Here is a 27,869-nt window from a genome sequence, read left to right as displayed (position 1 = left end):
ACCCAACCAGAATGCACCTCAATTTATAAGAGAAACTCTAACAGACATGAGCAACTTGATTTCCTCCAGTTCCATAGTAGCTGGAGATTTTAACACCCCTCTAGCAGTGCTGGATAGATCCTCCAAAAAGAAGTTAAGCAAAGAAATTTTAGATTTAAACTCAACCATTCAACATCGGGGCTTAACAGATATCTATAGAACATTTCATCCCAAGAAAACTGAATACACATTCTTCTCATCAGCCCACAGAACATACTCAAAAATCGAGCACACCTAGACCACAAATCCAACCTCAAAATTAAAAAAAAAAAAAAAAAAAGAAATTATTCCTTGCATCTTCTCAGACCATCATGGAATAAAAGTTGAACTCAATAACAACAGGAATCTGCATACCCATACAAAAACATGGAAGCTGGGCGGTGCCTGTGGCTCAGTTGGTAAGGCGCCAGTCCCATATACTGATGGTGGCGGGTTCAAGCCCGGCCCCGGCCAAACTGCAACCAAAAAATAGCCAGGCGTTGTGGCGGGTGCCTGTAGTCCCAGCTGCTCGGGAGGCTGAGGCAAGAGAATCGCTTAAGCCCAGGAGTTGGAGGTTGCTGTGAGTTGTGTGAGGCCACGGCACTCTATAAAGGGCCATATAGTGAGACTCTGTCTCTAAAAAAAAAAAAAAAAAAAAAACATGGAAGCTAAATGACGTTATGCTGAAGGATAGATGGGTTATAGATGAGATTAAAAAGGAAATCATCAAATTTTTGGAACAAACCAACTATGAAGACATAAATTATCAGAACCTCTGGGATACTGCAAAGGCAGTCCTAAGAGTGAAATTTATAGCACTACAAGCCTTCCTCAAGAAAACGGAAAGAGAGAAAATTAATAACTTAATGGGACATCTCAAGCAACTAGAGAAGGAAGAACATTCCAACCCCAAACCCAGCAGAAGAAAAGAAATAACTAAGATCAGAGCAGAATTAAACAAAATTGAACACAAAAGAATTATACAACAGATCAATAAATCCAAAAGTTGGTTTTTGAAAAGGTCAATAAAACTGATAAACTTTTGGCCAATTAACCAGGAAAAAAAGAGTAAAATCTCTAATCTCATCAATCAGAAATGACAAAGACAAAATAACAAAGACCCCTCAGAAAGTCAAAAAATCATTAACGAATATTACAAGAAACTCTACTCTCAGAAATAAGAAAATCTGAAAGAAATTGACCAATACTTGGAAGTACGCCACCTACTAAGACTTAGCCAGAACGAAGTGGAAATGTTGAATGGGCCTATATCAAGTTGTGAAATAGCATCAACTATACAAAATCTCCCTAAAAAGAAAAGTTCAGGACCAAGATGGCTTTACATCAAAATTCTACCAAACCTTTAAAGAAGAACTAGTACCTATATTACTAAACCTCTTCAAAAATATAGGAAAAGAAGGAATACTACCCAACACATTCTATGAAGCTAACATCACCATGATCCCTAAACCAGGGAAAGACCCAACAAGAAAAGAATATTATAGACCAATATCACTAATGAATATTGATGCAAAAATACTCAATAAGATCCTAACAAACAGAATCCAACAACACATGAAAAAAATTATCCACCATGACAAGTGGGATTTATCCAGGGTTTCAAAGCTGGTTCAACATATGTAAATCTAAAAATATAATTCAGCACATAAACAAACTAAAATATAAAGACCATATGATTCTCTCAATTGACACAGAAAAAGCTTTTGATAATATCCAGCATCCCTTCATGATCAGAACACTTAAGAAAATCGGTATAGAAGGGACATTTCTTAAACTAATAGAGGCCATCTACAGCAAACCCACAGCCAATATCATATTGAATGGAGTTAAAGTGGAATCATTTCCACTTAGATCAGGAACCAGGCAAGGTTGCCCATTGTCTCCACTGCTCTTTAACATTCTAATGGAAGTTTTAGCCATTGCAATTAGGGAAGAAAAAGGCGATTAAGTGTATCCACATAAGGTCAGAAGAGGGTCAAACTTTCACTCTTCACAGATGATATGATCGTATATCTGGAAAACACTAGGGATTCTACTACAAAACTTTTAGAAGTGATCAAGGAATACAGCAATGTCTCAGGCTACAAAATCAACACCCATAAATCTGTAGCCTTTATATATACCAACAATAACCAAGCCAAAAAAATAACAGTCAAGGACTCTATTCCTTTCACAGTAGTGCCAAAGAAGACGAAATATTTGGGAGTATACCTAACAAAGGACGTGAAAGATCTCTATAAAGAGAACTATGTAACATTAGGAACAGAAATAACTAAAGATGTTAACAAATGGAAAAACATACCATGCTCATGGCTGGGAAGAATCAACATTGCTAAAATGTCTATACTACCCAAAGCAATATATAATTTTAATGCAATTGCTATTAAAGCTCCATGGCCATATTTTAAATACCATGAAAAAATAATAGTTCATTTTATATGGAATCATTAAAAACTCTCAAATAGCCAAAAGGTTACTCAGCAATAAAAACACAGCAGGAGGAATCATGCTACCAGACCTGAGACTGTACTATAAACTGATAGTGATCAAAACAGCATAGTACTGGCACAAAAACAGAGAAGTAGAGGTCTGGAATAGAATAGAGAACCAAGAGGTGAATCCAGCCACTTACCGTTATTTGATCTTTGACAAGCCAATTAAAAACATTCAGTGGGGAAAAGATTCTCTATTTAACAAATGGTGCTGGGTGAACTGGCTGGCAACCTGTAGAAGATTGAAACTGGAACCACACCTTTCACCATTAACTAAGATAGACTCTCACTGGATAAAAGATTTAAACTTAAGACATGAAACTATAAAAATACTTGAAGAAAGTGCAGGGAAAACTCTTGAAGGAATCGGCCTGGGTGAATACTTTATGAGGAGGACTCCCCAGACAACTGAAGCAGTATCAAAAATACACTACTGGGACCTGATCAAACTAAAAAGCTTCTGCACAGCCAAGAAGATTGTAAGTAAAACAAGCAGACAGCCTTCAGAATGGGAGAAAATATTTGCAGGTTATACCTCCAATAAAAGTCTAATAACCAGAATCCACTGGGAACTCAAACGTATTAGCAAGTAAAGAACAAGTGATCCCATCTCAGGGTGGGCAAAGGACTTGAAGAGAAACTTCTCTAAAGAAGACAGACGCATGATCTACAAACACATGAAGAAAGTTCATCATCCTTATTCATCAGAGAAATGCAAATCAAAACTACTTTGAGATATCACCTAATCCCAGTAAGAGTAGCCCACATAACAAAATTCCAAAACCAGAGATGTTGGCATGGATGTGGAGAAAAGGGCACACTTCTACACTGCTGGTGGGAATGCACACTAATATGTTCCTTTTGGAAGGATATTTGGAGAACACTTGGAGATCTAAAACTAGACCTGCCATTCAATCCTATAATTCCTCTACTAGGTATATACCCAGAAGACCAAAAATCACCATATAACGAAGACATCTGTACCAGAATGTTTACTGCAGCCCAATTCATAATTGCTAAGTCATGGAAGAAGCCCAAGTGCCCATCAACCCACGAATGGACTAGCAAATGGTGGTACATGTATACCATGAAATATTATGCAGCCTTAAAGAAAGATGGAGACTTTCATGTTTACATGGATGGAGCTGGAACATATTCTTCTTAGCAAAGTATCTCAGGAATGGAAGAAAAAGTATCCCATGTACTCAGCCCTACTATGAAGCTAATTTATAGCTTTCATATGAAGGCTATAACCCAACTATAGCAAAAGAATATGGGGAAAGGGCCAAGGGAGGGAAAGGGAGTGGGGAGGTTAGGGTGGAGGGAAGGTAATAGGTGGGGCCACACCTATGGTGCATCTTAGAATAGGTACAGGTGAAACTTACTAAATGCAGAATACAAATGTCTAGATACAATATCTAAAAAAATTCCATGAAGGCCACGTTGAACAGTTTGATGAGATTATTTCAGATTGTATATGAAACCAGCACGTTGTACCCATTGATTGCACTAATGTACATAGCTATGCTTTAACAATAAAAAAATAAATAAATAAAATAAACACCAAAAAAAAAGAAAAAAATCCTATGCCTAGAAATTAATTGAGTTGCAAAGGTCTCAAGCATTATCTATATTCACAATGCTAAACATATTTACCTTTTAAATATTTATGAGTCACCATAGTTTCAAAATCCAAGAAATTATATAGAGGCAATTTCTTTCTTGCCATTTCATGTAGGAAGGTGAGGCAATGTACCCAACACTGGCAGCCTTGATGAAGAGTATAAAATCTGTAGAATATCTGAGAAGCCAATTATATTTGTAAAACAATCTCACAAAATGGTAATATTTTTTCTGATTATAGTTTTTAAATCAGGAGGCTATTTTCATAGTTACTCCATTCTTAGATTCATAAACTCCAAGTGTCAGGAATTTTAGGCGTAAGCAGAATACTTTAATAAGAACACTTATAATGTATTAGTATAATATTTTATTTTTTACTAAAAGTTTTCTATAGATTTTAAGGCAACTGTATAAAATTTCTGCCCACTGCTTATTACGAAATAATTGCTAAATTTTTGTTTTTTAAACTATGTTTAAGAACATCAGAGATTAATAAAAATTGTGAAAAGAAACTAAAATGTAAATCCAGGTAATGTAAAAACAAAGAAACAAATCCAGCCCACAGTTTTGTCATTTGTATTCTATTCGTGGTAAGCATGAGAGCTGGCCCTTAAGAGGCAGAAGGGATAAAAAGCGAACCAGTGCACATCCTCATTACCAAATGTCTTCTCACTCGAAGAGGGATTTTGTTATTTATTCTAGAGCTAACTCTATCCTTGCAGCCTAAGCATATATATTTTAACCAGTAAAACTAGAATGATAATAAACTATTTTCTTTTCAGTTTCAAAAGGCATTTTCTTTCCTTTGAATACATACTCTAAATGAGTTTAGAAGTTTTATTTAGGCTTAGAAAATATATTTAAAACTATTTTCTTTTCTCATCTGTCTTCACAGGCAAGAGTAGACCAATCTGACCCATTTTTCTTTCAGATAAATATGCCCCTATTTACTTTGTGCATTCATTGGGCAATAGGGATGTTCTAGAATTTTCTTCCAACCAAATGGTATATGGCATGGTGCCTGCCATTTAATAGGCTCTTTATATATGAAAATACTTCTGGCCCTCTCTTGTCTTGCCCGCAATACTTATCAATCACTCTCAGGTGCTTTCCATTCCTGCTATGTACAAACATTCACTTTTTTAATAACCTATAGAAGAAAAAAAAAAAGAAGCGAAACAACTTCCCTATCTACAAACTTTTGAATGTCCATCATTACTTCCCTCTCTCCCTTTCTCTCTGTCTCTCTCTTTTTCTCTGTTCCTAACTACTTTTAAAAACACACTTTGTTGTCCTAGCCTGGCGACTCAATTTATTTATTTATTTATTTATTTATAATTTTTTTCTATTTTTTTTTATTAAATCATAGCTGTGTACATTGATATGATCATGGGGCATCATTCACTAGCTTCACAGACCGTTTACCAAGTTTCACATATACCCTGGTAAGATGCACCGCTGGTGTAATTAGCGACTCAATTTAGATGTTTCTCTTTATCATTGTTTTGCTTCTTGTTCCTTCAATCTACCCACCAAGAAACCACATGAATCTTTCTCTTCACTGACCGGCTCCTGTGTCTATTTTGAGTTCACATGAGTGTGAGCCAGACTCAACTTTAGAGCCAGGATCATACTCATGGCCACAGTCAGGGTTGTAGGCTGATTTTAATAATGCATATTCTATAAAATGTTCCCCTTTAGTAACTACAAGTGCTAAAGTACAATGTTGTATTGGTGTTATTCTATCAACGAATTGATTTAAGTCCTCTTAATCAGGAACACCAACTACTTTTTGGTGCCTATGCCCCATTTTAGTTTTAGTGATGATCTTTTAAAACAAACTCTTACTTCAGTGTGTCTAAGTCTTTGGTGGTTTTATCTTTAAATTCATTAAATTCTTGAGACTTCTCTGAAGAAGACAGGCGCACGGCCTTCAGACATATGAAAAAATGCTCATCATCTTTAATCATCAGAGAAATGCAAATCAAAACTACTTTGAGATATAATCTAACTCCAGTGAGACTAGCCTATATCACAAAATCCCAAGACCAGAGATGTTGGTGCGGATGTGGAGAAAAGGGAACACTTTTGCACTGCTGGTGGGAATGCAAATTAATACATTCCTTTTGGAAAGAGATATGGAGAACACTTAGAGATCTAAAAGTAGATGTGCCATTCAATCCTGTAATCCCTCTACTGGGCATATACCCAGAAGACCAAAAAATACATCACTACAAAGATATTTGTATCAGAATATTTATTGCAGCCCTATTCATAATTGCTAAGTCATGGAAAAAGCCCAAGTGCCCATGGATCCACGAATGGATTAATAAATTGTGGTATATGTACACCATGGAATATTATGCAGCCTTAAAGAAAGATGGAGACTTTACCTCTTTCATGTTTACATGGATGGAGCTGGAACATATTCTTCTTAGTAAAGTGTCTCAAGAATGGAAGAAAAAGTACCCAATGTACTCACTCTTATTATGAAACTAATGTAGGATCTTCACATGAAAGCTATAACCCAGTTACAACCTAAGAATAGGGCGAAGGGGGAAAGGGAGGGGAGGGAGGGGGGAGGGAGGGGGATTAATGGGATTACACCTGCGGTGCATCTTACAAGGGTATACGTGAATCTTAGTAAATGTGGAATGTAAAGGTCTTAGCAAAATAACTAAGAAAATGCCAGGAAAGCTATGTTAACTAGTGTGAGGAAAATGTGTCAAACGGTCTACGAACCAAGTGTATGGTGCCCCATGATCATACTAATGTACACAGCTATGATTTAATAAAAAAATTAATAAAAAAATAAATAAAACAAACTTTTACTCTGCCCTTACTTATTCTCAAGATTTGACTTTTCTTTAGAGGAAATTGAAACACATTTTCTAGTCTCTGCTGAAGAAACTCAGAAAATCTAATGTAATGTTCTACAAATTGCTTTAAGATTTTACCTTTATGCTCAATCACAATTGCTTTTAATAGCATTTCATTTACAGGATCTGAATCAACACAGTGTCAGCAATCTGGGCTGTCTGAGGAAGTTTTGGAAATTGCCTTATATGTAGATGTAGAAGAGTTCAACCTCGGAGCAGCAGGATCACGTGGCCATTGCCCTAGCGTTGCATTCTCCTGGGTGTTCTGAATGCATCAAGTTTGGAAGAAGGGCATTTATGCTGGCCTGTGCAACATGACTTGAAATAAACATTGTAAAACAAATTCTATCTAAAGGCGAGGAATATTAGATAATAACCTTTATTATTGCGATAGTAATGTCAGTAACTGAAATCATGTTATTTACCAACATGACTACCTTTCAGCAAATAATATTAATAAATATGAGGCGGCTAAGCTGTTTAAAATGGTTCACCTTGGAGGGAATAAAAGAATGTTAGAGTTGGTAGGGAAACCAGAAAACGTTTAGTGCAAACCCCCTCAACCAGATATGCATCTCTTTCTCCCTGAGGGAGATTCTTTTTGATATCTGAATAGAGAATCTGAACATCATATTTGCCCGAGAAAATGTTCCAAGGACCACTAAGTATTTTTCTGTCAAAAGACATGCTGCTTGTCTTCCCTAGATTGATTTGCCAATGCAGATCTTAGCAGATTTTTTTTTTCTAGAAGAAAGTCTAATTGTGATTTATTTTCTTCAACTTTGGCCCTTAGCACTGCTTTAGCCAGATGTTTTCAAAATATTGTATTGTCCTAAGTTAATTTCACATCTCCCTTATTCCTTGTCACTTTCATGTTTACTCTGATGTGTGGTTTGTTGTTACTTTTGAGTTCTTTATGCCTGAAATTGTACTCATAACCCTTGACCTCTAGGAAATTATTGACCCATACCCCTTCTCTTAGGAACCCTGTTGTTGTTAATGTACATTTCTGTAGTATCTTTGAACATATGATGTCAAACTAAGGACAAAGGAAGCAGCAGTTGGCTGCGATTAACATTTTAGTCCGAGTAACACCGTGTATTGATAGAATGGCTGTTAGAGGTTTGTTTCTAATATTCCCCCGTTCCTGTTGACTCATATACTCCCTGTGTTGGCCATTCTCTGACCCCTCATTGACCCTCACATTGCCTCTCAGTCACTGCTCTTGGATTTGGACAATTTCTTTTCTTTCTTTTCTTTTTTTTTTTTTTTTTTCAAGACAGAGTCTCACCCTGTTACCCTCAGTAGAGGGTTGGAAAGTCACAGCTCACAGCAACCTCAAACTCTTGGGCTTAGGCGATTCTCTTGCCTCGGTCTACAGGCACCCGCTAGAACACCCAGCTATTTTTTTGTTGCAGTTTGGCTGGGGCTGGGTTTCAACCCGCCACCTTCAGTATATGGGGCCAGTACCCTACTCACTGAGCCACAGGCGCCATCCTTAGACAATTTCTTTTTCCCGTCACATATCATATCAAATCCCTAATGCCTTCAGAACATCACTTAGCAGCTGGTTAATGGGAAAGAGCCAATTAAACATACTGATGCAGATTTCACTGGTTTAAGATTACCATTTATTTACGTATTTTTATAAGGCTTCTGTTTTCAAAAAAATACCCTGTTAAAACCAAACAACCAGCACAAACTACAGGAATGTGTTTGTAATGCTGGATTTTCAGGAAAATTTAAAAACTATTTTAATTTTTCTTTTGAAATAATTTCAAATGTAGAGAAAAGTCTGAACTCCAGTGGAAGGAGCACTGTGCCCCTCTGTTCGGATCCTCCTGTTTCACTGTGTGTTCTGACTTCTCTCTGTGTGTACCCTCCTTCTCTCCAGACATACGTACTGTCATTTTTGAACCACTTGAGTGTAAGCTGTGTATCACGTTCTCTTACTGCTGACTGCTCTGCATGAGTTGGTGAGCATGTAGTCACTTTATCTGTTAATTTAACATCGACCCAGCCACTCAATCTTCCATGTCTCCCTTTTGCCCATGGACCCACTTATTTCTTCACAGGGCCTTTTCTAATCTAGGAGCGGATCCAGGTGTGGACCACATACCGCACATGAATGCTGTGCCTCTTTAACCTTCTGTTACCTAGAATGGTTCTGTAGAGTTCCATTGTTTTTTATCACATGGATATTTTTGCCATTTTTCTCCTTCCTTGTGTTTTGTAGAATGTTCCTCATTTTGGATTTGACTTGAGTTCTCATAATAGGTTAGATCCATTACACACTCCCCAGGGGACATACATGCCTGATATTGGGACTTTCACGGTCTCCGTTGTCTCTGGAGGCAGACAGTGTTCATCTGCTTCTTATTCATCATTTTAAATTTTATTACCCAGCCAAGGTGTTGTCTGACTTGTATAATTAATATTTGTTTTGCAACTAATACATAATTTGTAAGAAACACTTTAAGACAATAAAAATATACTTCTCATCCAAATTCTCCCTAGCATCTAGTTTTATTCTCCACTGATGACTCATGCCAAAATCAATACTTACTTGATTGTTGCAGTATGATGACTTGACCTTCTAACTCCAGGAGACTTTCAGCATTGCCTAGTGGGACAAAGGCACTCTGTTGTAAGATCCCCCACCACCCTTCTCCCATGTTTTATTTATCGCCCTCCACTGTGGCTCAGTTATCACCTATGTTCAGCTATCTATCATCTTTCCACAGACTTAAGGATTTCAAATTTTTAACGGTTTGTAATTCATGACTTCCCTTAATTATTGCCATAGTCAAATTGTACAGATTCGACCCTTGTGAATTCTATCAAACTGAATATTATGTACTTTTGTCATTAACTGTAATTCTTTCTTTCTTTCCAGTAAAACAAGAGGCGTCCTACTCAACGTGCATCTTTTTTGATGAGAACCTGATACAATTTCTCTATGAAGGTCTGATCACTTTTAGGGGATCATATATTGATAATAAGGTCTTTCTAGTTGTATCCATCGTTCCCACACACATCTTTGGAGTAGATCCATCCAGGAGTCAGAGCCACTTGGCATACAAGCCTGTATACACACTCATACACATATGCGTGTATCTAACATACACACACACACACACACACACACGCAAACCTTGAAGCAGCCTTCCTCCTGCCTTTCCCATTGTACGTTTGCCTTCCACTTCCTTTGAGGACCCGGCTCCCAGCATCATTCGTATATTTACTTATTTGCTTAATCGATAATACCTTTAGATATTTTCAGAATTGCTTCAACCACACATGCATGTTTCTTCTTCTTTCTTACAAACAACAAATGTCTTTTGTGCTCAACCTTCCTAAAAATTTTAACAATCTATCTGGCAAATCCACCCCTTATCAACTCATAGAGAAATTTCTCAGTTTTATTTGCAGCTCCAGTATATTTAGCCTCTACAACCAATCTCTTCTATTTGATCATAAAGATCTCTTCCCATATTTTGTCATTATAAACAATGCTGGAATAAATAACCTTGGCAGGTGCGTGTTCCCGTCACTGAAGCTACATCTTTAGGGTCGTAGAATTGAGAGGTTGGCTGGAAGACTAGATGCATGTGCGTTTCTGTTAAGCACTGTCCCCCCGACCCCGCTATTATTTCACTTGGCATTCTCACCAGGAGTGTATAAGCATTCTATTCTCACCACGATCCTTGCCAAAAGCAGGTATGACCAAACTTTGGGATTTCAGCCAACCTGATGGGTGAGAAATATTATCTCCACCTAGATGTAATTTGTATCTTTCTTCTCTTTTCCACATTTTTATATATTTAAGGACAATGTTGTATCTTTTATGTGAGCTCTCTCTTTTTTTTTTGCTCATGTTTCTATATTTCCTCAGTAGTAATCTGAAGATATTACAGACATTGACATTCCCTATGTGACTCTTTATCATACACGGAGAGCAATTAGAAGTATAATACCAAATTAAGAATAATATTTGGCATTCATGCTGCAAGTCAAACAGCAACAACAGCAAGAAGAAACAAAAAGCAACCAGGAGCGGCCACAGACTGGTCTATCTGTCAGTTATGGGCGAGCCAGCTGCATACCATCATGTTTGCTTTGCGTGCACTTACTGCTGTTCAAATAGGAGGCAGTGAGAGCCAGACGTAAGGTCTCTTTAGAAACACTCTCTTCATTAGTAAGTTATACAATATGCTACACCAGGTATCCACAGGTCAGGTGGGAACGGAGCCCTATGTACTCATATTAATGCTAAATTTACATAAAGACTGAAATAACTCCCCTCTGAGTTACAAGTAGGCTCTCACGGTCATTTGGCCATTTGCTAAGTTCCCTAGTCTCTCTTTCATCTAGCCCGCTGGTTTTCTCCTGCAATTATCTTTTGTACTAGAGAACAATTCCAATAATAGCTTCGAGTTTCTTCCATTCCTTTCCCTCAGAGATGCACCTTGATTTCAAGTTTATTATTTTACGTGTCACTGAATTCTGATCTACATAAACAAAGGTACCTATATTAATCAGTATACAGCTTAATGGGTTTGTACCCTTGTAACACACACCTCACTCATGAAACAAACAATTATCATCACCCCAAAGTCTTTCTTTGCATCCTCCTTCCAGCCATGATCCGCCCACAGCGGTAAGCGCTGTCTAGATTTCTAACAGTTTAGGTTTTCCTGCTTTTTCATTTTGTACAAATGGAAAACAAGAATGTATCATGTACTCTTTTGTATCAAATATTTTTCTTTTGCACTCTCTTCACAAATTTACTGCAATCCTGATATGCAACCTTTATGATATCAGAAACTTCTCTCCCTATAACCAGACAAGCTGCACTGACCCAGGGTCCAGCTCAGACTGAAGACGGCCACCCTTGCTGCCCTTGGCATTGGCCCCTGTTTCTGCATTCAGCAGCCCAATGTGGCCTGCAGGTTGGAAGGACGATAAGCCTTGCAGCTCTTGTCACTTTTCCCAGCCTCCCTGTCACCCCCCCTGCTGCTACAACCTCTGCTTCATTTCTTCCCTATGGAAATCCTGAGCTCTTCATGTGCTCCCACAGTGGCATTTTTGGCAGGTTGAATTCTCCTCCCAATCGGTGTAGGTGTGCACCACATTAGTTAGGATTACTCTGTATGTGTAAATGAAGCAAATAAACACTGTTTATGAATTGTGCACCTAATTATAACTGCTAAATATTCACTAAAGTCTATAATTCAGTCGATCTGTTAAGTATTTACCAATCACAGTCCATTGCAAGGCGCTGTTCTAGCTTACGAGACTTCAACGTTTAACAGGACAAAAAGAACCCCTCAGAAAGTGTATATATAACCAAATACCATGATATCTTCTTAAATGTATATCAAGAAAGCGGAGACATATAAATCGAGGACAAAACCTGGTCTTTCACCTTTTGGGATCTTGTCCCAGTATTTAACAGAGAAAGTTAAATACTTTAAAGGTATTTACTTAAAAGGTAAATACTTTAAAAGGTAAGTACCCATGCTGGCCATTATTAGCAGGATTGACTACAGTAAAAATGCCAAATATCTCCTCACCTCAATGGAATCGGCTGGGAAATAGGTCTGATTCTATCAAATCTCTGTAAATTTGATATGATTTGGGGACAATTAACAGTTATTTTATAGTATGAGCTAACTGTATCGGCATATGTATGTACATGTATATATATTTTGCTGTGTCCAACTTGCCCCAACCCCAAACATTAAATGTACCTGAATAATGACTTTGTCTTTCATTTAAAAAAATTGTTTTTAATTAATTAATTTATTTATTTTGCAGTTTTTGTCCAGGGCTGGGTTTGAACCTGCTACCTCTGGTATATGGGGCCAGCACCTTACTCCTTTGAGCCACAGGTGCCACCCCTCATTTAAAAGTTTAAAGTCAATATCATTGGCATTACTATTACTGCTTATTTTTAAGCCAAAGGACAATACTCCCATCTACCAATATTCCAAGAATAAAACTGTCAGATATTTACCACTCTCTGACCTTTTAACGTGCTGCGTGAAACACCCACTGCAGATACTGCTTACGTCACAATCACAGAATCTTTTCAAAGGGAGAGGAAACTTCTCCCGCTTGCCTTTAGTTCCATTATCCAATACTTGCTTGTGGCAGGCTGCATGTAAACAGCCTGAATAACTTTATGATAAATGTGGTCTTTTTCTGTTGCTCTAGGCTGTCACACACAGCTCTATTTTCCAATTTGTATACTGTAACAAAGCTGAAAAGTACACAAACAAGACAGCCACTGTGTGTGTGGAATGAACAATTGTGCTGGCTGCGTGCATAACATGAGCGATGTCTTCGCCCCGGGCCACGCAGTTTCACATCCGAAATGGAGAAATGGAGAGAGGGTGTTTCCTACCCTTCTCTGAAGACCCCTGTGAGGGGAGCTAATGAAACGCACCCACCTGCTGAATCCAAACAGAATTCGCAATTACATACCAGGATTTAATTGGGGAACGCTGTTTGGCTGTGGGAGAGCTCTTTCCTTTGCTACCAGAAGACACGTGTGATTGTTGAGAATACCTGTCCTCTACAAGTGAGTTTTAATAAATAACTAACGTATTCTGAGGAATTCCATGATTGTCAAACGGTGCTTAATGCAGAATAAAGTCCTGTGTGAGGTGTGAAACTAGGACTTTCCTTTTTTTTTGAATCCACACAATTCTCACGGGATGGGTTGGGAGATATATTTTTTAAAATGTCTTTGGTTCACCTGCCATCTAGCATAATTCTGAAAATACTTCTTTGGATTTTTGTACATAAATGGATGAAGGCAGAGCTCTACCTCTGAGTAGTCATCCGCCAGTCTGTCATATTTAACCAGGGAACAATTTCCAGGTCAGTGAAGATTAACGCAGGAGTCTTATTAGAAGGCATTGTTTAAAGGATCATATTTTCATAAGATTTGTTCTTTCTGACAGTACCCAACACTATCATTCCAGTGGTAGCAAATAGGTTTTAATGTCATAACTTTGTGATTTCCTAATGGTTATGTGTTATGGGCTTAATTCTGTCCCCCTCAAAGTTCACGCCCTAACCCCCAGTATCTTAGAATGCAATCTTATTTAGAAGGCGTTTCATTGTATTTCTAACCAGTTAATATACAGGTAGAGTGGGGCCCAAAAGAATACATTATTTTTAAATAATGTATTATTCATTTAAATGAATGCCATATCCAAAGAAAAACACACAGATAGAGGAAATATGGTGTAAAGCAGCCCAAGGAGTAGACAGCCATCTGCAAGCCCAGGAGAAGGGCCTGGAGCCCACCGTCCCCTCTCAGCCGTCAGGGGAAGCAGCACTGCTAATCCTGGGCCTTGTGGGCTTCCAGCCTGCAGAGCTGAGAGAGGATGTATTTCTGTTTTTTAGCGCACCTAGTCTGTGATACTTTGTCATCTCAGCTCCATGAAGGGTTTTATGTTTCTTTTTTAAAATTATTTATTTATTTCTTTATTTTTTGTGGGGGGGAGGGGGACAGACCCTCAAGCTGTGGCCCTGGGTAGAGTGAGGTGGCATCACAGCTCACAGCAACCTCCAACTCCTGGGCTCAAGCGATTCTCCTGCCTCTGCCTCCCAAGTAGCTGGGACTACAGGCGCCCGCCACAACGCCCGGCTATTTTTTTTTTTTTTTTTTGGTTGTAGTTGTCATTGTTGTTTGGTGGGCCTGGGCTGGATTCAAACCCACCAGCTCAGGCGTATATGGCTGGCACCTTAGTCACTTGAGCCACAGGAGCTGAGCCTTTATGGTTTTTTTTTTTTTATTATTGCAACAGCAACATCAATAGGTTTGAAACTAGTCTCAATTTTCATATTTAAAAATTAGGAAAAATGATACCTGCACTCAAAGGCCACTGAGAAGCTTAAAAGAATATATACATATATAAGGAGGGTGTCCATAAAGTTTGTGTGCAGTTTAAAATAGTGTACAATCATAATTGCACATGAACTTTATAGACACCCTGTATGTTTATATATAAATACATATTATATATAAATACATATAAAGGTGTATGTACACACTTGTAAAAAGCTCAGAGAATCACTGAACTATTCATTCTTTCTCACCTAGAGGTTCTATTGATGTACAATAGGAAATTGTGAGGCACCAATTATGAATAAATAATGCTTGTCATATAAGGAACTGCTCTACACAGAGACAAGGTAACCAGCAAATTATCAGACATCATATGGAGACTTCCCAAGGCCCTTCACTCCCAAGGTTTCAAAGGGAAGGGTTCTGTATCGCTCATGGGGAAGCTTGAATATCATTACACTATAAAACATCCTGTAGGAGGACTTTGTTACCAAAAAAACATAGTGGAAAATCACCTGCTATGTAGACCCATGTGATATGAACAGTTAAGGTTTTGGTACTTACACTAAATATTTTTGACATTCAGAATCATCGGATTAAAAGATGAAATAAAGAACATATCTCAAGTATCATAATCTTATGTATGGAAGTTTTTCCTTAAAAATTAGATATTTGACAATAATTGCACTTAAAATCTAGTTATATTTAAACATTAGTAGGTTTTATTTTTAAATATTATTATCTTTTATGTGGGCAGCACGTTACTATTAAAATGTGGTGGTTGCCAAGTTTCGTGTGGCCTATGAGAGGCCTGGTTGGGGACGGCCACAGTGGGAAGAACGCGCTGGTTATTTAGACAGCACTGGGTTCAAATCCCAACCCCATTATTTGGTGAGTTTTGTTTTTGTTTTGTTTTTTGGGTGATGGCTTATTTTTATAAATAGACAATGTAATATCTATTTAACATTACACTATTTTCTTTTGCTTTTGTGTGTGTATATATGTGTATATGTATATATATATAGCAAAATGAATAGTACAATAAATTAGTTAAACACACTTCTGACCCAGTTTCACTGTTAATTCACCATTTGCTGCAGGGAAAGTTGGGTCTTCTCTATAGGTCCTGAATAGAGCACGTTAGTAAAAATAATAATCTACATCATAATATATTAGTTTTTTGATAATTAAATGAAATAAAGCATATTCAATACTTAATGAACTTCCAATAAATGTTGGTTGGCAATTATAACTTCTAAATGCTGTGGGTAGAATTTTCTAAACTTCTCTGCTAAATCACAGGAGAGTGTTTGCACAGGCGCCACTGAAGCTGCATATTAACATGATTAGAAGCCACTTAAATGGCAATGAAAACAGACCCACTCACTGTCTCATCAAAATGTTATCAGTGAAGTTCACGTTTCACGTGGAAACACCATCTAATTTTTCTCGACGCAGAAGCCTGTGGTTTATTCCCGTTCGAGTCTCCTGAAATCTTAACATCTATGCATTGATGTTAAGTGCGTGAACTGTTCACACAGCCTACAAACTCTACATCTTTTTGCCAGAGTGGTAATGTCATGCAGCCTACAATTAAGCTAGTTAGCTTAAGCAAACCACATTTATTTGCCAAGACATCTGTTAACATCCTATTAGTTCTTTCTCAAAGCCAACATTGACTAAATTAGTTATCGCATGAAACTGTGTGCCTAAGTGATGCATCCAGAGAAGGCGTCTTCACTGTGAACAGGGGCTGAGCAGCTTGGAAGCTGTGCAGGTGGACCTGGGCTTTTGTTTAGAGTCACTGTAGCGACTTTACTATCCTATGATTAGAATATAGCATTCTCAAGAATAGCCATATTCGCTATGTCAGCAGTCTTAACCTGTGGGTCGCGACTCCTTTGTAACAATGAAAATGCATCCTGCATATCAGATATTTATGTTATGATTCATAACAGTATCAAAATTACAGTTATGAAGTAGCAATGAAAATAATTTTATATAATACATGAGGGACTGTATTAAATGGTTGTGGCATTAGGAGGCATTAGGAAGGCTGAGAACCACTGTGCTCTGTAATTCATCCTTTTTATCAGTTTTAATGCAGTGTTCTATCATCATTTATAGTAATATTAGTAGTGATACTGACAAATAATTATGAGGATGTGAAACAAGAAGGAAATAAGATATTACGCTTAGGGGACTTTATTCTAAGGAAGTTATTTTTGATTAATTTATTTAATTTTCACAAAAAACCCACAAGATAAATATAATTACATCCTTTTTGTAGCTAACGCGACCACAGCCCATAAAGGTTAATTAACCTGGTAAAATGCACACCGTTATTAAGAGTTAGAGCAAAGTTTAGATATTTGAAGTCTGGTTCCAGAACCCAAGCCATCTTATTCTATTATACTGTGTTCATTTCAAAATTGTCTTTATCTAGTCAAAATGAACACATGGTCAATGAGATAGTGATAGAACTTCTTGCTAAGCCAAAATAGGTACATGTACTCAGCTCCATGTTGAGCCGTGAGGTCAGTATACCTGGATTTGAGGTTCATATTTAAGTAACACTATGGTTCTCAGCCTCAGATGATTCATCCTTAGGAGATACTTCCGTTCGGTTATGAACTTGTAGACATCTAGGACCTGCTTGGCAGTGAACTCCGCAGGATGGATGAGGGGCACCAAGGTGAAAGCATGTGTCCTGGAAAACTACACAAACTCCAACATTCTTCAAAACTGGAAATTCAGATTTCAGAGCTTAACCATTACTGGTTGAAAGGATATGATTTCAGAATTTTTTTTTAAGTTATGCTTTTTATTTGTGTGTTTGCTTATAAGAAAGAGAAAAACATGGTTCTTTACAAATGTAGAGTCCCACCCTCCATTCCTGTCCATGGAGGGAACAATCCATCTACTTAAAATAATATCTTCCTCTTCCCCTCTGGGAGAGGAACTGTTGTATCTATGGAGCCTGTAGTGCTCAGCTCCTCAGGAACACTTTGCTGGCCGTGTCCCTCGACCACTGTGAGTGAGGCAGCTTCTATTCACAGAACCTGGGTGAGTGTCTTCGCCAAATAATATGTATTTCTACAATTATCATTACCACTAGTTCCCCACCCCTGCCAGAAGACCATAGTGATGTTTGTCTCTCGCCTTTAGTAAATAGCAGGTGCTCAGTGAGAGCCTATCCATCAAAGCTCACTCTCCTTCCCAGAAAAATCTTTCTGTAATTTGCACTGTAAACTCTTATTCTTCTAATTCTCCCTTCTGGTTTGCAGACACATGATCTGATGCTAATTTCTCTGAGAGTTTTTCAAACATCAAAAGCAACATCCGTTATTTTTAAGAAAAAAATGAATCACCTGTGAATACTGTTAAATGGCATATTCTAATTCAGTAGGTCTGGGCTGGGCCTCTGACACTCTGCACACGGACAAGCTTCTGCTCCACAGACAGTACTGTGAGTAGCTGCATTCACAGTGTGTAGAAGAATGGACACCATGCTTGCAAAGCACAGTGACTGATTCTTATCATGTTAAAAGGAAACGCTGAGAACAGGAAGTCTCCTGGCAAGCCTAGAGATGTTTTGTGACTTAGGGGCAGTCCCCCAAGTAACTCAGTGTTCCAGAATGAGATACGATTGGGCACTCACTAGTTAGCATGTGTTAAAACTTGATGCTTGGTACTTCTTCACGGGGGTTGAGGGGAAAGAACACACGAGGAAAGCACATGGCAATCCTTACGTATGCAGCCCTCGTATGTAATTACCTTAACTCTCCACACTTGTAGTGTATACCCTTAATAAATAGCCCTTGCAGAGGGGGCTCTGGACTAGCCTGCACTTAAGGTTAGCCCGCCTCCCTCAAACTTGTACTTCTGATCAGCGTCACGCCTGGTTCCTTTGTGCAACCGAGACCTGGGCTATAGGGGTTGCGACAACAGTGGACTCTCATTCTACCCGCAGATCTTTATGTTCTTCTTGTCTAACAAGAATAGTTAGATGAGCTGATACTTACACGCCTATTTTAGAGTGTGCTTATTCTGCTCTTTTCAGTCAGCTTAACAAGGTATAGAGGAATACTGTTGACAAAAATGGGTTATTTTCCTTGATTCCCAAAGTTAATAAAACTGACAACATTTCCCCTTACAACTGGAACCAGACAAAGTTGTGCTCTTTTACTACTCCTATTCAATATAGTATGAGGCGTCCTCACCCGAGAGAAGAATATCGGGGGTGTCCAAATGAGGAAAGAGGAGATCAAACTATAGCTCTTTGGTGATGATGAGATTTTATACATAAAAATCCCCAAGGGCTCAACCATGAGACTCCTGGAAATGACTAAGAAATATAGTAACTTCTCAGGATATAAAATCAACATTCACAAAACACTAGTCTTCGTATACACCAGCAATAATTAAGCTGAGTATACCCTTCACGGTAGCACCAAAGAAAACAAAATACCTTGGAATATTCTTAAAGGATGTGAAGGATACTACAGAGACCACTATAAAACTCTGAGAAACCAACGGAAGAACATACCCTGCTCATGTCTGGGAGGAATCAACATTGCTAAAATGTTTATTCTATGTATTACCTACTATTCTTTTTTTTTTTTCTTTTTTTTTTATTGTTGGGGATTCATTGAGGGTACAATAAGCCAGTTACACTGATTGCAATTGTTAGGTAAAGTCCCTCTTGCAATCATGTCTTGCCCCCATAAAGTGTGACACACACTAAGGCCCCACCCCCCTCCCTCCATCCCTCTTTCTGCTTCCCCCCCTCATAACCTTAATTGTCATTAATTGTCCTCATATCAAAATTGAGTACATAGGATTCATGCTTCTCCATTCTTGTGATGCTTTACTAAGAATAATGTCTTCCACTTCCATCCAGGTTAATACGAAGGATGTAAAGTCTCCATTTTTTTTAATGGCTGAATAGTATTCCATGGTATACATATACCACATAGTTTCAAAGAAAATGAAATACCTAGGAATATACCTAACGAAGGAGGTGAAGGACCTCTATAAAGAAAACTATGAACTCCTCAGAAAGGAAATAGCAGAGGATATTAACAAATGGAAGAACATACCATGCTCATGGATGGGAAGAATCAACATTGTTAAAATGTCTATACTTCCCAAAGCAATCTACCTATTCAATGCCATTCCTATCAAAGTACCTACATCGTACTTTCAAGATTTGGAAAAAATGATTCTGCGTTTTGTATGGAACCGGAAAAAACCCCGTATAGCTATTACCTACTATTCTTAAAAAGGGTGGGACTGCAAACTAATATAGCCTCTATAGAAAGAAATATGGAGAATCCTCAAAAAGCTAAAAGTAAACCTTCCATTTGATTCCATAATCCCATTACTAGGCGATTTTTTTCCTTCTATACAGAAGAAAAAAAATCATTTTGCCATAAGCAAATTTGCACTAGAATGTTTATCACAGATCAAGTTATAATTGCCAAGACATGGAATCAACCCAAGTGCCCATCAACACATGAATGGATTAATAAACTGAGGTACATGTACACCATGGAATACTATTCTGGCATTAAAAAGTGGAGACTTTATGTCTTTTGTATTAACCTGGATGGAGCTGAAGAATATTCTTCTTAGTAAAGTATCACAAGAATGGAAAATCAAGTATCCAATGTACTCAATACTAACATGAAACCAATAGATCAACAACTACACACCCACACAAGAGAAAAACACAATTAAATTCAAGTGGGAGGGAGGGGGATTGGTAAGCTCTCACCTAATGTGCACAGTGTAAGGGTAAACAGCACACCCCCTGGGTGAAGGGCTCAACTACAACTTGAACTTTACCTAACGAACATAAACAATAATCACTGGTAAGCTCATATTAATGTGAAATAAAAAATTAGAAAATAAAATAGGAATGGACAAAATAAAGTTGAGTTATTAGTCATTTCAGGATGAGAAGCACAGTTATAATGCAATTCACGTGCAGACCTACTAATAGAGAAAAGCTATTATAAAGCAAAAGTAACAAGATTATTTTGAATTTTCAAGGACAGATCCAATAGCATATACTATGTCACTGCATCTGGGAATAACAATGTAGGAAATAATTGAGTGACTAATATGTTCCAGACATTGTTCTAAAACCTTCATGTGGATTATTAATGGCCTAGCTGGTCTGACTCCGGAGGACCACCCTGAGCTCCTCAGCCCCCTGCCTCTCAAAGCCTGTGCCCACACGAGAGGCATGATTTTCTATGCTCTAAATTTCCCCACACAGGAATGCTGGTACACCTCTGAGTTACCACTTGAGCAGAGTGGAAACATATTCTTAAATGAGGGAGTTCAAATCTTACTCAAATTATTTGTCCATCTACCAGCACAATATATAAATTTGCAGCCTCATGTAACCTAGATTCAGCCTTGATTTGGTAAGAAAAAGTACAGGCATCTCCTTGGAGTCCAAAGTAAAACACGTGAGGATATTAGTGCAAACGATGATGGTCCTTCTGTTAGATACATATTTAAAATGACGAGAATAATTATATATATCCCCTATGTGTAATTTCATAAATGAAAACCACACTAGACTGTGAAGAATTATATACCGTTATTTTACTGCCTGTAAGGAATCTTAAAAGATGTTTTCTTCTAATAATGTATGTCAATAATATGTTCAATATTATTAATAGTATCTTAGTTTTACCTCCAAAATTTTTAGAAGAAAATTGTCACATAAACATATTATCAAAATGGTTCTATAAATGTAGATTTTTAGTAACTCGCAAATTGATACAAGAAGTAGCCTCCTGACCTGCTAAAATGAGAATCTCGCGATACAAATGTGTATTTTAAAAGACGATCAAAATTCACCAGTAAAGGCATTACAGAATATGCAAAGGGATCTGGAATATCCACTCAACTTATTAAAATTCATGAGACTTTAAAAATATCATCCAGCCTAAGAGGGGTGTAAACAGAAAAATCTATCTCACAGAAATAAGAAGCTTATTCTAAAATCACCTCGGAAATTGTTTTCTTCTATGCAAGCCCTGAAGATTTTTACTCCATTATGTATCAAAGATCATTTTAGAAAGTGTTTGATACAGATTATTCGGAGGTGTTTTATTTCACAATAACCTATCTACAAAATTATTTCAAGTATGCCTGTCTGATCTTTTACCCAAATAACTGATTGTAGCAACAATGCACGTGTATATAGAAAGAAGCAGATACTTTCACAGGTATTGGTGAAAAGAATTTCATTAGTGATACAGAAATTATTATCTGTTGAAAGATAGAGGGGATCAAGTGACAGGGTGACTGTCTTCCTTAGTTTCACATGAAGAAAAAAAATTGATTATTTGAGAGAATCCAAGTACAGGATTGAACCGTAAAACAGAGGCATTTACGTTTTACATTTATAACGGGATCATATGTTTAAGTGATTTGGAAAATGGGTGCAACCACTATAGCAAATGGTTGAAAAGATAGGACGTAATCATTCATTCATTTCTAAACAGCGTCCCCTTAAATGGCTCATTGGACACAAGGCCATCAATACGGTAACAAATAATTTGTCACAAGTACGCCGATGGCAGCTGGCTCCGAGCTGGGTCTGCCAGTCATGCCTCACCGGCCCAGCTGCACTGCACTGTCTCCCAGTGTATTTATAAATGCTCCCCACGTGTTAATTGGAAAGCATGGCAGAGATCTGCCCACATTCTACCTCCTCCTTTAAGTCACATTTCCTTCCCCTAGGATATTGTCAGATACTTCAATCACACATAAGAGTCAAAAGAGGTAAATTGGATCTGAAAAAGATAGTGGGAAATTAAAAAATTCTGATAATTATCATTACACTCTCTTTTTCCTGGAAAGATGTAGTACACCAGATTTTCAGAATATTTCCAAGACTGACAAAAACACAGGTTTCTAAATCTTTATAGCATGCAAATTTCTTTACTTATATAATCTGACTTAAATCTCTCAATACATATAATTCCCATTTCTCAGAATAGGAATTTAAGGCACAGAGAAATAAAGTCACAGCCCCAAGTTTATTAAAAAAAAAAAAAAAAAAAAGATACTTTAATTCCTTTTGACTCTGTATTTTGGTTTTCATTTTCCCAACAACTAAAGTGTGAACTAATCTAAAGGGATGTTTTGATAATTTATGTTTTATAAATCTCTGTTCACGGGATAACTGTTTAAAAAGAAAATAGAAAACATATGTCCTTGCTATTGATTTGATATTCAGAAAATCAAAAGATTTAATAAATGAATCTGCTAACTACTACATTTACTTTCTAGATTTCTAGATTTTTCAAATGTTTTAAATTTATTGAAACAAAGTTTTATGTATGTGTATATGTATGTAGGGAAAGCATTTACCCCAAAAAAAAAAAAAAAAAAAAAAAAGACTTAAGTTTTTAACAGATCTTGCAACTAAATACCCTATTTATTATTGCTTAGAGAATATGAACTTATCCTATATTCTTGATAAGTATCTAACCATGTAATTTGGACATATGAAAACCTGTCTGTTCTACAGTATACGCCATCTAATAGGAAGATCATGTAACCCCAGCTTGATACTTGCTCACCATTTGCAAAAGGGATCAAAACTGTTTTAAAAAGCACCTGAAAAACATGAGCATCTTTGATCATTAAAAAATTTAAAAAAGAAAAAACTATGTTCACATTATTGATAAATCTGTAGTATGTTTCTACCCTGCAAAATAATAATGGTGTGTAAAGAAGGCTCTCACTATTAATACTTGAATTCCCTATTTTGGCTCTGAATATCTACATTCAAAATCCAGTAAGTGAATTTCCCACGTAAAACTGAATGCACCCTCTTAGGAAAAATCTGCTGGAATTTTTATTTAATGTAATGCTTTATGGCCTTTTGATAAGAAATGCTTATACAGAACACTTCCTCTCTAATAGATTATACTTAGGGAACCTGAAAACACCTTGAGAGAAGTATGCAAATTAGAATTTGTAGAATATGTAAATGCAATGTGGAGTTTTTCTTGGCAATTTTACCAATGCACATATTTCTCTTTTACATTGGAAAAGAAGTTCTAAATAGAAGAAAATGGCATTGTGTATAAAGTATAAAGGATTCTATTATGTTCAGATTTATCAAAAAGGAACGGAATATTTGACTAACACATTTAGCAAATCACATCTTGAATATTAAATATTCAGACAAATCATTCTTCAGAAATCTTTTCAGAGCCATTTTTTTTCCATAATTAAGATTCATGATTTTAAAATTTTCTGAAACTACTATAAATTCTCACTTATCTGAATTGTTCTTTGCTTATTTTATGTATTATTCAATAGTCATAAAATAACTATACACATTTATTTAGAATATTATAATGAAATTAGTCAAGTTGTTTTTTTTCCTCAACAGCTATAGAAAAAAAAATGACATTAAAAAATATGTTCAGGTGATTAAATTAACATTACCATACACACTTCTCGGGTAATTGATCATTATAGAAATGGATAGGTAGAACAATCTCAAAACTATATCAAACTTTAAATAAGAAGTTGTTCATCTAAAAGCTATCCAGTATTATCTGTATCAGAACTATCTTTTAAGTCCAATATATATAATGTTAAGTAGCAGTGGATTAAAAATCTAATATTTAATTTCCATTTTTAATAAATTTAAGCCCCCAAAGTACTTTTCGTTGATGCAAATGCTAAATTTTAATCACTTAATGCGTGTTAAGACATAAGCTCTAAAGTACTCAGGAATTTTTATAAGTCAATGAACTTCATCTCTTTTAGAATACATTAAAAAAAAGGACTATTTTTTACATTAGTAAGGCTTAAAACATTTCTGCTATAGATTATTAAAATAATTTAATCATTGTGTTGCAGGCTTATTGGCTCTTAAATGTATTTTGCAATATTTCAATAATGCCTCAAACTTGTTTTGATGTTTGAAATTTCATAATTACCACAGTACAGTTTCTTCTAGAAATAATCACTTATCAGACACCACATTTTTAATAAGAAACATGAGATTTGAAAAGAATACACAAAATGAACACCATGTAGAAGACAGTGGAAATTAGCCATTTATCGCCAGAAGAGAACATTGAGGGCCTTTCATGTAGACCTAGTTTATCTTCAGATTTGTAGTTATTTTCACTACCTGACAGCCTGATCTCCCCGATTCAACCATTGCATTCCATGTAACATCACGAGTTCAAGTCACCGTGAATAATTTTACCCTCTTTTGCCCTTCTAACTTGAGTTTCTGCATTTAGTCATTCTTTGATTACCTACAACTGTTAAGCATCTGATAAATAAATTCAAGAACTTTTTAGCAGCCATCATTATCACTGTCTTAGTTCATCATGACAGAAGAACATTTGAACATGATCTTAATTTTGAGATAAAGACTTAACAAAACCAGAAATGTGACCAATAGTTTGGTTGGATTTGTAGTCCCTCAAATAATTTTATCGACATGGTAATTTAATTTTAGGTTAGAAACAGTACAGAGTTAGAAAATAATGAGTGTCTCATTGGAAGAGTGTGATCTAAGCCTTAATTGTTATTGTTCAATCTCAGTTGGTTACTTGGTCTGTCTGTCTCCCTGTTAAAATTTTAAGAAAGGCCCTCTATAATTTTCTGTTTTACTATTATTTTGCTCAATAAACCTCCTCTACCCTCATCCTATTTGTATACTGAAGACCAGTCTAAAATATGCCTCTCACTTTTCGCTATACATTAAAATCACCTGAAGAGCTTTAAAATCTCAAAATCCATGTTGCCCCTCAACTAAATCCAAAGCTTAGACACAGGCATTTTCATGTTTTAAAGCTCTTTAGGTGATTTCAATGTGTGTCCAGGCTTAAGAATCACTTTTCTGTAAGTTATGGCTGAGGCTTTGAATTATCTTACTGGCAAAATGAAGACTTTCCCTTAAGAGGCACCTTTTCACTCTTGGCAAACATACATCCTAGTATACAAATATTCTTGCTATATAATTATGACTTGAAGGGAGTTATTTCTAAAGAACTACTCTGGCAGACACACGATTTACTCACAGAACATTTCAACCTTGTTTCAACTGATAGTTACTATCACCAACTACTGCAGGGGAGATGAATATCTGCTCTAGCTAGGAACTTTAAATTCTGTCTACTTATAAAAATTACTTGGGGACTTCTAAAATATAAATTTTCCAAGAGTGATCTCTAATCAGGTTGAAAATATCCACAACTTCCCCCAATACTATTAAGGACACAGTGTAAAAAATAAATCATTTCTTGTTCTTCCCTCCCTTCTCCCCCTCTTCTCTTCATCTTTTCCTTCCTCCTCATCTTCTTTTTCCTCTTAGTATTCTTGTTTAATATCATTTTACTTGATTCCAGTTATGGCTGCCTTTTTAAATGATTAAAATAAAACCCTTGAATCTAAATGTCATATAATTTGTTCAAATTATTATGTGGTGAATATTTGATTGACTATATACACTTTTCAATTTAATTATGACACTTTAATAGAAAATGGGTTAACCTTTATGTTCTTCTCTCACAATGAAAGAATAAAGTGAATATAGAACTGATATAAGGGACTAAAATACCCTTATAGCATGAATAATTTATTTTCTTATCATAGATAAGTTCTTCTACTTATCTAAATTATTTTCCACATAATGTCAATATTTTACTCCAATTTAAATTCTCTGTCTTCAGAAGAATTATCGTATCATTCATCATAATTTCTATGCATCTGATTCTGATGTTATTGGTCTGGGTGTGACTTGCATCCATAGGCTTTGAAGTTTTCTCAGGTGATTCAAATGCATAACCCAGATTATAACCATTGTCTTCATTATTGGCTAGAGACTACAGCCTGAGGAATCTTGCTTCAATAATCCAGCATGGATAAATATATAGGTTTCTAATGCTTTTCAACAGATAGATATCAACAATTACATACAGCTCAGTTGATCTTTGCCAAAGACATTGTCAAATGTCTGCAAGCCAATTCTATGTCTTTACATTTTTTCACTTACCCAGATATTCCCATCTTGGTGATAGGGTTTCCAATTTCTTCCAGTGTCACTGTAGAGCATCCGATATTGAGTCACCCAATCTGAGCTGCTGTATCTCCCTTGAGTTGCAATGGCACTGATCTGCTTCCGATTGCCAAAGTCAACCTGAAGCCATTGATAATGATCACTGTCTGATGGAGACCATCCCCCAGCTCCTGAAGAGGGCAGAGGCAAGAGGGATAAAGGGATATTTAAATTTGAACTTGTACAATTGACAATGGATGATTCTACAACTCTTAATTGGCTTTGGCAGTGCTATATTTCACAGATGTCTTATGAAATGTCCTTTGTAGATGCCACTGGGACTTCAACTAATATTCTTCCAGCTGGGTAAAATTGATTCTTTAACCTCTTTATGGTGTAATTATGTGTTAATTTTCTCCTGAGCAAATGTCTTCATAATTTCTCAATTAGATCTTATTAGTACATGTCAAGGTCTAATTGGCCGAAAGTTGATCAATTTACCATGAACTCTTCAGCTAAAATCACAAGGAAAAAATATGTAACTATATAATTTATTTTTCTTCATATACGTTATTTTCTTTTAGTAAATTATAAATGAAACCAAACTAATTATACATAACTTCAAAATGTATTTTGCCATCAGAAGTGCAGAGTTTGAGAATATTAGTACTTCTTAAGATGAGGATTAATCACACATTTAAGCCTTCTACTCATGAAAACTAAGATATATAAGAAATTAAGCAATATGTTGTTGATTATCAGTATATATTAATATGTAATGTCTCTTAATAACCATATTCCTAGGAAAATAATTGAGTTTCTAAAAAAGTTAAACCCCTTTTTATAAAATAAAATAATTGATTAGAAAATAGTAAGAATGTGAGAATGTACAAACAATTGTTTGAAGA

At 36.4% G+C, this 27,869-nt stretch overlaps 1 protein-coding gene across 1 annotated transcript in view; it reads right to left on the bottom strand.

Moving 5' to 3' along the window:
- The window catches only part of CNTNAP2 (contactin associated protein 2), a 1,471,582-nt gene that overhangs the window by 1,385,397 nt on the left and 58,316 nt on the right, over positions 1–27,869 (bottom strand). Inside the window, exon 3 of the mRNA XM_053608746.1 lies at positions 26,959–27,152. Within this exon, the coding sequence (XP_053464721.1) occupies positions 26,959–27,152 (194 nt within the window). The remainder of the gene's footprint in view (positions 1–26,958; positions 27,153–27,869) is intronic.

Source organism: Nycticebus coucang, chromosome 11, assembly GCF_027406575.1.
Source record: "Nycticebus coucang isolate mNycCou1 chromosome 11, mNycCou1.pri, whole genome shotgun sequence".
Classification (NCBI taxonomy): domain Eukaryota; kingdom Metazoa; phylum Chordata; class Mammalia; order Primates; family Lorisidae; genus Nycticebus; species Nycticebus coucang.
This window is presented reverse-complemented; position numbering and strand designations above follow the sequence as displayed.